The 13207-nt window shown below is 51.8% G+C and overlaps 1 protein-coding gene across 2 annotated transcripts in view; it reads left to right on the top strand.

Moving 5' to 3' along the window:
- The window catches only part of LOC147112203 (dynein heavy chain domain-containing protein 1-like), a 181202-nt gene that overhangs the window by 80597 nt on the left and 87398 nt on the right, over positions 1 to 13207 (top strand). For both annotated transcript variants that reach the window (XM_085999853.1, XM_085999852.1), the window contains exons 6-8: positions 1 to 1164; positions 8445 to 8671; positions 10296 to 10497. The exon at positions 1 to 1164 is cut by the window's left edge and continues 619 nt beyond it. In XM_085999853.1, coding sequence (XP_085855979.1) covers positions 1 to 1164; positions 8445 to 8671; positions 10296 to 10497 — 1593 coding nt within the window. The remainder of the gene's footprint in view (positions 1165 to 8444; positions 8672 to 10295; positions 10498 to 13207) is intronic.

The raw sequence follows: 13207 nt of genomic DNA, 5'->3' as shown, positions 1-13207 counted from the left end.
GAGAGTAGCTCAGGCTAACTTCTGTACCTGCCACTTGGAGGCTGCCAAAGACCCAGAACTCCTGCAGAGGATCGTTGAACCATCGGACCTGGTCTCTTCGGAGATCGAATCCAATGTCCGGGAATACCACCAGGACAACTTGCTGCTTTCCCTGGAGGCGCAGGGTGCGCGGAAACAAGGAGAGATATCCCCTGGGGAAGGGGGAGAGGCCGAAGACGGCACCGATCTCGAGCCCCAATCATCCCAAACTCTGCAGGTGGCAGAATCGGAATCCGAGATTCAAAGCCAGATGTTGGACAGACCCAGAAACATAGGCACAGGATCCGGTCATTCCCAAAGGGACTTGTTGTCTTTAGACTCGGACAGTCGCACAGTGGACACGACAGCCGTGGACGGTGCTAGAACGGGCAGACCTCACGTTACTCTCGATCCAGTTCCCCCAAAGGAGAGTGGAACTTTCAGGCAGAAGGTCAAGGGTCGGCACAGGCGGTTCAAAGCTGGAGGTCGCAGCAGGAGACGCAAGAGGTCAAACTCGATCAAACCGCTGCTCCCACTCCACTTAATGTACACGGGAGAAGCCCTGACGGAGCTCATCTTCAGCAAAGGAGCAGTCCGTCCAGGCAACAGGCAGCAAATGAACTCTCCCAGGTGGAACCCATACCGGGAGCTGAGCAGCGAGACCCTCGCCCAGCAGCTCAGCCAGATCGTCCGGCAACACAACCACAAGAACAAAACCAACCACCAGATCATTTTATTCAAGGAGGCCGTGGGTCACTTTGCCCGCATCTACCGGGCGCTGTGCACGCCCAGAGCTCACTGCGCCCTGCTGGCTCTCGCTCACTGCACTGGCCGCAAAACGCTGGTCAGACTGGCCGCACACCTCACCATGGCCGCAGTCTTCCAGCTCAGTGGCCAGATGTCCCGGGCCCAGATGGCTGAGGTGGTCAAGCGGGCGAGTTACCAGGCCGGATTCCAGGGAAGCTGCACGGTGCTGATGGTACACGGGGCTCTGGGCCAGGACACTGTCCACAACCTGTGCGATGTGATGGCAGAGGGTAAATACCCTGGGCTTTACTCTGCCGGTGAATTGGAACAGCTGGCCAAAGAGTTTGCCGCTAGCAAGAACCTGGCGTGGAATCTGAAGGAAGAGCAGATTTTGGAGAGGTAGGTGGAGAATGTTCAATGATGGGCCTTTTCCTGAAGGACCAGCTCTTGGTAAATTGATCCTCGAGCTGTGGGCAGCACTGGAAAAGCTTGCCCCTAACGACTCCGAGCTTCACTGATTCCACCCCTTCACACGTTCGTTCCCTCCATCTTTCCCGAGTGATCGAGTCCGACTATTTTGCTCCACCCCCCCCAGTGCCCCATTCCCCCCAGAGCGCCCCATCCGCCCCAGTGCCCCATCCGCCCCAGTGCCCCATCCGCCCCAGTGCCCCATTCCCCCCAGCGCCCCATTCCCCCCAGAGCTCCCCAGTGCCCCATCCGCCCCAGTGCCCCATCCGCCCCAGTGCCCCATCCGCCCCAGTGCCCCAGAGCTCCCCAGTGCCCCATCCGCCCCAGTGCCCCATCCGCCCCAGTGCCCCATTCCCCCCAGCGCCCCATTCCCCCCAGCGCCCCATTCCCCCCAGAGCTCCCCAGTGCCCCATCCGCCCCAGTGCCCCATCCGCCCCAGTGCCCCATTCCCCCCAGCGCCCCATTCCCCCCAGCGCCCCATTCCCCCCAGAGCTCCCCAGTGCCCCATCCGCCCCAGTGCCCCATCCGCCCCAGTGCCCCATCCGCCCCAGTGCCCCATTCCCCCCAGCGCCCCATTCCCCCCAGAGCCCCATTCCCCCCAGCGCCCCATTCCCCCCAGCGCCCCATTCCCCCCAGCGCCCCATTCCGCCCAGCGCCCCATTCCCCCCAGCGCCCCATCCCCCCTCCTGGTCCCCGTTACTTCTCATGTTCGAGTTCTATTAGATCCCCCAATTCTCAGGCCCCCCCAAACATCTCATGACTCCTGGTTCCTCCCCCTGTACTGCCACACTGTAGAATCATACGGCACAGGAGGAGGCCATTCGGCCCGTCGTGCCTGTGCCGGCTCTTTGAACGAGCTCTCCAATTAGTCCCACTCCCCCCTGCCCTTTCCCCACAGCCCTGCAAATTTTTCTTTTTCGAATATTTATCCAATTCCCTTTCGAAGGTTATTATTGAATCTGCTTCCACCGCCCTTTCAGGCAGCGCATTTCAGATCACAACAACTCGCTGCGTAAAAAACATTCTCCTCATCTCCCCTCTGGTTCTTTAGCCAATTACCTTAAACCTGTGTCCTCTGGTTACCGACCCTCCTGTCACTGGAAACAGTATCTCCTTATTTACTCTATCAAAACCTCTCATAATTTTGAACAACTCTGTCAAATCTCCCCTTAACCTTCTTTGCTCTAAGGAGAACAATCCCAGCTTCTCCAGTCTCTCCACGTAACTGAAGTCCCTCATCCCTGGAACCATTCTGGAAAATCATCCGAAAACACAGCGTCAGTTTCCACATGTACACTGACGACACCCAGCTCTACCTCACTACCTCTTCTCTCGACCCCGCCACGGTCTCGAAATTGTCAGACTGACATCCAGTTCTGGATGAGCAGAAATTTTCTCCAGTTAAATATTAGGAAGACCGAAGCCATTGTTTTCGGTTCCGGCCACAAACTCTCTTCCCTAGCCACTGACTCCATCCCTCTCCCTAACATCTGTCTGAGGCTGAACCACACTGTTTGCAACCTTGGTGTCATATTTGACCCTGAAATGAGCTTCCGCCCACTGGCAGAAAAGGAACGGGTGACCAACAGGCAGAGTAGTAGGCGCAGGCAGGTAGTGCAGGGGTCCCCTGTGGACATCCCCCTCTCCAACAGATACACCACTTTGAATACTGTTGGGGGGGATGGCTTATCAGAGGAAAGCAGCAGCAGCCAACTTCCTGGCACCAGGGGTGGCTCTGCTGCACAGGACAGGAGGAAAAAGAGGGGTAGAGCTATAGTAATAGGGGATTTTATTGTAAGGGGAATAGATAGGCGTTTCTGCGGCCGCAAACGAGACTCCAGGATGGTGTGTTGCCTCCCTGGTGCAAGGGTCAAGGATGTCTCAGAGCGGCTGCAGAACATCTTGGAAGGGGAGGGTGAACAGCCAGTTGTCGTGTTGCATATAGGCACCAACGATATAGGTAAAAACTGGGATGAGGTCCTAAAAGCTGAATATAGGGAGTTAGGAGGTAAATTAAAAAAGGGTAGTAATCTCAGGATTGCTACCAGTGCCACGTGCTAGTCAGAGTAGAAATAGAAGGATATTTCAGATGAATACGTGGCTAGAGGAATGGTGCAAGGGGGAGGGATTCAAATTCCTGAGACATTGGAACCGGTTCTGGGGGAGGTGGGACCAGTACAAACTGGACGGTTTGCACCTGGACAGGACCGGGACCGATGTCCCAGGGGGAATATTTGCTAGTGCTCTGGGGGAGGGTTTAAACTAAAATGGCAGGGGGTTGGGAACCTGAGCAGGGAGACAGAGGAAAGGGAAAAAAGGATAAAAGCAAAAGATAGGAAGGAGAAAAACAAAGTTGGCAGTCAGAGAAATCAACGGTTTAAATCAAACATGGCCACAGTAAATAATAATTCTAATATGTCTAAGCGTTAAAAAAACAAGCCTGAAGGCTTTGTGTCTTAATGCGAGGAGCATTCGTAATAAGGTGGATGAATTAGCTGCGCAGATAGTGGTAAACGAATATGATTTGGTTGGGATTACGAAAACGTGGCTCCAGGGTGGCCAAGGCTGGGAACTCAACATCCAGGGGTATTCGATATTCAGGAAAGATAGGCAAAAAGGAAAGGGAGGTGGGGTAGCATTGCTGGTTCAAGAGGGGATTAACACAATTGTAAGGAAGGATATTAGCTCTGATGATGTGGAATCTGTATGGGTAGAACTGAGAAATACAAAGGGGCAGAAAACATTAGTGGGAGTGGTATATAGACCTCCAAACAGTAATGCGGAGGTTGGGGATGGCATTAAAAAGGAAATTAGAGAACAGTGCAATAAGGGCACAGCAGTCATCATGGGTGACTTTAATCTACATATAGATTGGGCTAACCAAATTAGTAACAATACTGTGGAGGAGGAATTCCTGGAGTGTTTACGGGATGTTTTCCTTGAACAATATGTCGAGGAACCAACTGGAGATCAGGCCATCTTAGACTGGGTATTATGTAATGAGAAAGAAATAATTAGCAATCTTGTCGTGCGAGGCCCCTTGGGGCGGAGCGATCATAATATGATAGAATTCTTCATTAAGATGGAGAGTGAAGTAGTTGACTCAGAGACTAGGATCCTAAATTTAATTAAAGGAAACTACGATGGTATGAGGCGCGAGTTGGGTAGGATTGATTGGGGAATGTCACTCAAAGGGTTGACGGTGGATAGGCAATGACAAACATTCAAAGACCACATGGATGAACTACAGAATTTGTTCATCCCAGTTTGGCATAAAAATAAAACAAAAAAGGTGACTCAACCGTGGCTAACAAGGGAAATTAGGGCTAGCATAAGATCCAAGGAGAGGACATATAAATTGGCCAGAAAAAGCAGTAAACCTGAGGATTGGGAGCAGTTTAGGATTCAGCAAAGGAGGACAAAGGGATTAATTAAGATGGGGAAAATAGAGTATGAGAGTAAGCTTACAGGGAACATAAAAACTGACTGTAAATGCTTTTATAGATATGTGAAGAGAAAAAGATTGGTGAAGTCAAACGTAGGTCCCTTGCAGTCAGAATCAGGGGAATTTATAATGGGGAACAAAGAAATGGCAGACCAATTAAATACATATTTTGGTTCTGTCTTCACAAAGGAGGACACAAATAACCTCCCAGAGATGTCGGAGAACATAGGGTCTGATGAAAGGGAGGAACTGAAAGAAATCAGTATTTGTAGGGAAATGGTGTTAGGGAAATTGATGGGATTGAAGGCCGATAAATCCCCAGGGCCTGATAATCTGCATCCTAGGGTACTTAAGGAAGTGGCCCTAGAAATAGTAGATGCATTGCTGATCATCTTCCAACATTCGATGGAATCTGGAACAGTACCCATGGATTGGAGGGTAGCTAATGTTACCCTGTAGGAATTGCCAAATTCCTATCTAAGAACTGAGGTCGACTCAGGCGATCAAACAAACAAGTTTTAATGCAGAACTAATGAGTTTAAACAGTTTGTCGAGATCGATACAGGAGAAACACGAAAACAGGTCTTTGCTGGTCGGAGGCTCCACGAGGACTGCCAGGGCAGTCCCGTGGATGGCGTCATGACATCATCACATTTCTCCCGCGCTTGGGTGGTCACGTGATTAGCGGCAAGACATCATCGCGTTTACCCGCGCTTTGCCGCTGTCTTAAAGGGACCGCGCCCCGTGCATGCAAACAGTATGTACAAACACAGAAATCACTAACAGACTGGAGTAAAACCTCGTTAAAGGGAATTATGCACAGTTGCTCAAAGTCCCTCAGTGGCTCTGCCACAACCCCACTATTCAAAAAAGGTGGTAGAGAGAAAATGGGGAATTACAGACCGGTAAGCCTGACATCGGTAGTGGGGAAAATGCTAGAGTCCATTATAAAAGATGTAATAGCAGAGCACTTGGAAAACAGTGACAGGATCGGACAAAGTCAACATGGATTTACAAAAGGTAAATCGTGCTTGACTAATCTACTGGAATTTTTTGAGGATGTAACTGGTAAAATAGATATGGGAGAACCAGTGGATGTGGTGTATTTGGACTTTCAAAAGGCTTTCGATAAGGTCCCGCATAAGAGATTAGCGTGTAAAGTTAAGGCACATGGGATTGAAGGCAAGGTATTGACTTGGATAGAGAACTGGTTGGCAGACAGAAAGCAAAGAGTTGGAATAAACAGGTCTTTTTCCGAGTGGCAGGCAGTGACTAGTGGGGTACTGCAAGGATCGGTCCTTGGACCCCAGCTATTCACAATATATATTAATGATCTAGACGAGGGAACTAGATGTAATATCTCCAAGTTTGCAGACGACACAAAGCTGGGTGGGCGTGTGTGCTGTGAGGAGGATGCAGAGAAACTCCAGTATGATTTCGACAGGTTGGGTGATTGGGCAGAAGCATGGCAGATGCAATATAACGTGGATAAATGCGAGGTTATCCACTTTGGTGTCAAAAACAGGAAGGCAGATTATTATCTGAATGGCAATAGATTGGGAGAAGGGGAAGTGCAACGAGACCTGGGTGTCCTTGTGCACCAGTCACTGAAGGTAAGCATGCAGGTGCAGCAGGCGGTTAAGAAGGCAAATGGTATGTTGGCCTTCGTAGCGAGAGGGTTTGAGTACAGTAACAAGGATGTCTTGCTGCAGTTGTACAGGGCTTTGGTGAGACCACATCTTGAGTATTGTGTGCAGTTTTGGTTGCCTTATCTGAGGAAGGATGTTCTTGCCATGGAGGGAGTGCAGTGAAGATTCACCAGGCTGATACCTGGGATGGCAGGAATGACGTATGAGGAGAGATTGGGTCGATTGGGCTTATACTCGTTGGAGTTTAAAAGAATGAGAGGGGATCTCATTGAAACTTATAAAATTTTGACAGGACTGGACAGACTAGATGTAGGAAGGATGTTCCCGATGGCAGGGGAGTCCAGAACCAGGGGTCACAGTCTAAGGATAAGGGGTAAGCCATTTAGGACAGAAATGAGGAGGAATTTCTTCACCCAGAGAGTGGTGAACCTGTGGAATTCTCTACCACAGAAGGCAGTAGAGGCCAATTCATTAAATGTATTCAAGAAGGAGTTGGATATATTTCTTAAGGCTATAGGGGTCAAGGGGTATGGGGAGAAAGCGGGGACCGGGTACTGAATTTGGATGATCAGCCATGATCTCATTGAATGGCAGAGCAGGCTCGAGGGGCCGAATGGCCTACTCCTGCTCCTATCTTCTATGTTGCTATATCCGCAGCATCACTAAGACTGCCTACTTCCACCTCCGTAACATCGCCCGTCTCCGCCCTTGCCTCAGCTCATCCGCTGCTGAAACCCTCATCCATGCCTTTGTTACCTCTAGACTTGACTATTCCAACACACTCCTGGCTGGCCTCCCACATTCTACCCTACGTAAACTTGACGTGATCTAAAACTCGGCTGCCCGTGTCCTAACTCGCACCAAGTCCCGTTCACCCATCACCCCTGTGCTCGCTGACCTACATTGCCTCCCGGTCCAGCAAAGCCTCGATTTCAAAATTCTCATCCTCGTTTTCAAATCCCTCCATGGCCTCACCCCTCCCTATCTCTGTAATCACCTCCAGCCCCACAACCCCCCGAGATATCTGCGCTCCTCTAATTCTGCCCTCTTGAGCATCGCTGATTATAATCGCTCCACCATTGGCGGCCATGCCTTCAGCTGCCTGGGCCTCAAGCTCTGGAATTCCCTCCCTAAACCTCTCCACCTCTCATGTTTTAAGACGCTCCTTAAAACCGACCTCTTTGACCAAGTTTTTGGTCACCTGCCCTAATATCTCCTTATGTGGCTCGGTGTCAGATTATTTGTCTTATAATTACTGCTGTGCAGCGCCTTGGGACGTTTTACTGCATTAAAGGCGGTATATAAATACAAGTTGTTGTTGTTGTAAATCTCCTCTGCACCCTCTCCAAGGTCTTGACATCTGTCGTAATGTGCGGTGCCCAGAATTGGACACACTGCTGCAGCTGGGCCTAACCAGTGATTTATAATGGTTTACCAACCTCCTTGCATTTTGACTCTATGGGGCAAAAATTGGCTCGCGCCCCCTTTGGGGCGGTTACTTCGCCAGGGCGCTGCCCCTCCCTCTTGGGGTGCTCCAGTTCAATATCGCAGCGCTACGCGCAGCAGTGCCAGGTGGGTCGGCACGGAGCACCGCGGTACTGCAGGCCTCTCTCCCCTGATTAAAGGGCAAGGGCCTAGCGCAGCGCGCACCGGGGGCCCTAGTGGGACACCGGGGAGCGTGCTGCCGGCAAAAGAGCCCAGCACTCGAGGAGGGCAGAGGGGGGAAGGTGCTGGCAGGCGACCCACAAAGAAAATGGCCGCCCAGCACCTGCCCTTTAATTATCGCCGCACGTATGCCCTCCTGACCCCTGACATAGCGTCTGGTGGTAGGTCAGGGGGCGCGACCCACGTTTGCGGCCGGGGCGCTGCGCACGGCGATGACGTCATCGCCAGAGGCACAGCGCCGTGGGTGCGCTACCGCTAACCTCCCGCTGAATATCGCGGGAGGTGTTAGCGGCATCGCGCCCGGGCGCTAGTTGGTTTGTGCCCCCTTGGGGCGCTAATGGGAGGCACAAAACAACCGAATTTCACCCCCCCCCCCCCCCCCCCCCCAAAGCCCAGGATCCAGTCCTCCCCCTCCCCCTCCCCCGGTACTGACTCTCTCGCTCTGTCGCCAGGTTCTTTCAGGCTGTGGTGCAGTTCCTCCACTTGATGTTTCTGTTGGATGGTGAGGACAGCAGGTACCCCCTGGGACTGAGGACCGGACTCCCCGGACACCTGACTCACCTCCTTGGACATTGCAGCTCAGTTGATGTCTGGCAGCCGTGGACTCACCGAATTTACACGCAGATCGCTGCCTCGCACCTTGGCATCGGCAACCTCTCAACACTCAACAGGACCAACGGTCAGTCTGATGTCCGGCCAAGGTCTCAGCATGGGGGGGTTGGGGGCAGGGCGGGCGGCAGCTGTGCTAAAGCTGTCCCGAGCTCTACTCCGACCCCATGGGGACACTGGGTTCAGTTCTGGGCCCCGCCCCTCAGGAAGGATATATCGGCCTCGGAGGGGGAGCAGCGCAGATTCACCAGAATGATTCCGGGGCTGAAAGGGTTAAATTCCGAGGACAGGTTGCACAGACTGGGCTTGTGTTCCCTCGAGTTTAGAAGATTAAGGGGTGATCTGATCGAGGTGTTTAAGATGATTAAAGGAGTTGATCGGGTCGAGGGAGAGAAACTATTTCCTCTGGTGGGGGGAGTCCAGAACAAGGGGGCAGAACCTTAAAATTAGAGCCAGGCCGTTCAGGGGTGATGTCAGGAAGCACTTCTTCACACAGAGGATGGTGGAAATCTGGAACTCTCTCCCCCAAAACGCTGTTGAGGCTGGGGGTCAATTGGAGCTTTCAAGATTGAGATTGATGGATTTTTGTTGGGTAAGGGTATTAAGGGTTACAGAACCAAGGCAGGTAGATGGAGTGAAGATACAGACAGCCATGATCTAACTGAATGGAGGAACAGGCTCGAAGAGCTGAATGGCCTCGTCCTGTTCCTGTGATTCTGCCATCCTGTGGTACAGGGCCCAGAGGACGGCCTCTTCCAGTTATACGGTGTCAGCTGTGGCTCAGTGGGCAGCACTCGCGACCCTGAGTCAGAGTTCGTGAGGTCAAGTCCCCACTCCACAGACCTGAGCACATAATCCAGACTGACACTCCAGTGCAGTACTGAGGGAGCGCTGCACTGTCGGAGGGGCAGTACTGAGGGAGCTCTGCACTGTCGGAGGGGCAGTACTGAGGGAGCTCTGCACTGTCGGAGGGGCAGTACTGAGGGAGCTCTGCACTGTCAGAGGGGCAGTACTGAGGGAGCGCCGCACTGTCGGAGGGGCAGTACTGAGGGAGCGCTGCACTGTCGAAGGGGCAGTACTGAGGGAGCGCCGCACTGTCGGAGGGACAGTACTGAGGGAGCGCCGCACTGTCAGAGGGGCAGTACTGAGGGAGCGCCGCACTGTCGGAGGGGCAGTACTGAGGGAGCGCCACACTGTCAGAGGGGCAGTACTGAGGGAGCGCCGCACTGTCGGAGGGGCAGTACTGAGGGAGCGCCGCACTGTCGGAGGGGCAGCACTGAGGGAGCGCTGCACTGTCGGAGGGGCAGTACTGAGGGAGCGCCGCACTGTCGGAGGGGCAGTACTGAGGGAGCGCCGCACTGTCGGAGGGGCAGTACTGAGGGAGCGGCGCACTGTCGGAGAAGGGCGGGGTTGTTCTCCCCAGTGTCCTTGGCCCAATATTTATCCCTCAGCCAACATCCCCATTTATCTCATTGTGGGAGCTTGCTGTGCATAAATTGCTGCCGCTTTTCGTAGATTACATCAGTAACTACACTTCAAAAGTACTTCATTAGCTGTGAAGTGCTTTGGAATGTGCCACGGTCGTGAAAGGTGCTATATAAATGCAAATTCTTTGTTGTGAGCAGCATTGTGTAATTCACTGAGTGCCATTACAGCAGCCACAGGGTGACTGGTGCCATCTCCTCTCTCATTAGGTCGTTCTGTAGCTCAGAACTGGATGCTCATCCCAGCCATCACCAAAGCCATGGCCTTAATTCACCAATCGGCTCTGAGCTATGCCAAACACATGGCCCCCACTCTGCCGCTCATTACTCCGCGAGACTTCCTGGATTTCATTGACCTGTTCTCGATGGCTTCCTATTACCTGGAGCAAACAGTGGGTTCCCAAACTGAAAGGTAATAATGGGACACTGAGCAGGAGAGTGCGTCAGAATCCTGGGAGGAATAGGGTGGATTTAGGGGAATGGGGAGGGATTAGGGGAATGGAGGGGGATTAGGGGAATGGGGAGGGATTAGGGGAATGGAGGGGGATTAGGGGAATGGGGTGGGATTAGGGGAATGGAGCGGGATTAGGGGAATGGAGCGGGATTAGGGGAATGGGGTGGGATTAGGGGAATGGAGGGGGATTAGGGGAATGGGGTGGGATTAGGGGAATGGAGCGGGATTAGGGGAATGGAGCGGGATTAGGGGAATGGAGGGGGATTAGGGGAATGGGGCGGGATTAGGGGAATGGAGGGGGATTAGGGGAATGGGGTGGGATTAGGGGAATGGAGCGGGATTAGGGGAATGGAGCGGGATTAGGAGAATGGGGTGGGATTAGGGGAATGGAGCGGGATTAGGGGAATGGAGCGGGATTAGGGCAATGGGGTGGGATTAGGGCAATGGGGTGGGATTAGGGGAATGGGGTGGGATTTGGGGAATGGGGTGGGATTAGGGGAATGGAGTGGGATTAGGGGAATGGGGAGGGATTAGGGGAATGGAGGGGGATTTGGGGAATGGAGGGGGATTAGGGGAATGGAGCGGGATTAGGGGAATGGAGCGGGATTAGGGGAATGGGGTGGGATTAGGAGAATGGGGTGGGATTAGGGCAATGGCGTGGGATTAGGAGAATGGGGTGGGATTTGGGGAATGGGGTGGGATTAGGGGAATGGAGGGGGATTTGGGGAATGGAGGGGGATTAGGGGAATGGAGTGGGATTAGGGGAATGGGGAGGGATTAGGGGAATGGAGGGGGATTTGGGAAATGGAGGGGGATTAGGGGAATGGAGCGGGATTAGGGGAATGGGGTGGGATTAGGAGAATGGGGTGGGATTAGGGCAATGGCGTGGGATTAGGAGAATGGGGTGGGATTTGGGGAATGGAGGGGGATTAGGGGAATGCAGCGGGATTAGGGGAATGGGGTGGGATTAGGGGAATGGGGTGGGATTAGGAGAATGGGGTGGGATTAGGGGAATGGGGTGGGATTAGGAGAATGGGGTGGGATTAGGGCAATGGCGTGGGATTAGGAGAATGGGGTGGGATTAGGAGAATGGGGTGGGATTAGGGGAATGGAGGGGGATTTGGGGAATGGAGGGGGATTAGGGGAATGATGAGGGATTAGGATAATGGGGGAGGGACCTAAAAGCAGCGACGAGTCCAGCCCCTTCAGGGGAGGAGGACAGAGGTGGGAGAGACGCTTGAGTTAAGAGAAGAGACTGGGGGTCACTCCATCAGAACGAGAAGGTTTGGGGAGATCTGATAGTCGTTGAAAGGTAGGAGAGGTTTTGCTAAATGGGGAAATTCTCTTTCCATTGTTTGAGTTGGAGACCAGAGGGCAGAATTTTAAATCATCACTAAAGGACTCAGTTGCATAGGATTACAGCGGATATACGGCCCAGAAACAGGCCATTCGGCCCAACCAGTCCATGCCGGTGTTTATGCTCCACTCGAGCCTCCTCCCACCTTTCGTCATCTAAATCTATCAGCGTCACCCTCGATTCCCTTCTCCCTCAGATGCTTGTCCAGCCTCCCCTTAAATGCATCGATACTATTCGCTTAAACCACTCCCTGTGGTAGCGAGTTCCACATTCTCACCACTCTCTGGGTAAAGAAGTTTCTTCTGAATTCTCTCTTGGATTTCTTGGTGACGATCTTATATTGATGGTCTCTAGTTATGCTCTTCCCCACAAGTGGAAACATTCTCTCTGTATCCACTCTATCAAAACCTTTCATAATTTTAAAGACCTCTATTAGGTCACCCCTCAGCCTTCTTTCAAGAGAAAAGAGACCCAGCCTGTTCATCCTTTCCTGATATGTATACCCTCGCATTTCTGGTATCATCCTTGTAAATCTTCTCTGCACCCTCTCCAGTGCCTCTATATCCTTTTTATAATACGGTGACCAGAACTGTACGCAGTACTCCGAGTGTGGTCTAACCAAGGTTCGATACAGGTTTAGCATAACCTCTCTACTTTTCAATTCTACCCCTCTAGAAATAAACCCTAGTGCTCGGTTTGCTATTTTTATGGCCTTGTTAACCTGTGTCGATACTTTTAGTGATTTGTGTATTTGTACTCCGAGATCCCTTTGTTCCTCTACCTCACCTAGACTCGCACCCTCCAAGTAGTAAGTGACCTCCCTATTCTTCCTAACAAAATGTAATACCTCACATTTATCTGTGTTGAATTTCATTTGCCAATTATCTGCCCATTCTGCAAGTTTATTAATGTCTTCCTGTAATTTGTTGCAGTCCTCCTCAGTATTAATTATCCCCCCAATTTGGTGTCATGCGCAAATTTAGAAATTCTATTTTTGATTCCAAAGTCTAAAATGTTAATGTAAATTGTGAACAACAGTGGACTAGCACTGATCCTTGTGGAACACCACTACCCACCTCCTGCCACTGTGAATAGCTACCCTTTACTCCCACTCTCTGCTTTCTGTCTTGAAGCCAGCCAGCAATCCATTCTGCTACTTGTCCCCTGACTCCACATTCTCTGACCTTATTCATTACTCTATTATGTGGTACCTTATTAAAGGCCTTTTGAAAATCTAGATAAATTACATCTACTGCATTACCCTTGTCTATTCTTTCTGATACCTTTTCAAAAAATTAATTGAGGTTGATC

The sequence above is a fragment of the Somniosus microcephalus genome, chromosome 10 (assembly GCF_052327205.1).
Source record: "Somniosus microcephalus isolate GS21.2 chromosome 10, FLI_Smic_1.0, whole genome shotgun sequence".
Taxonomy (NCBI): Eukaryota; Metazoa; Chordata; class Chondrichthyes; order Squaliformes; family Somniosidae; genus Somniosus; species Somniosus microcephalus.
Note: the sequence above shows the minus strand (reverse complement) of the source record. Positions and strands in the feature narration are given on the sequence as shown.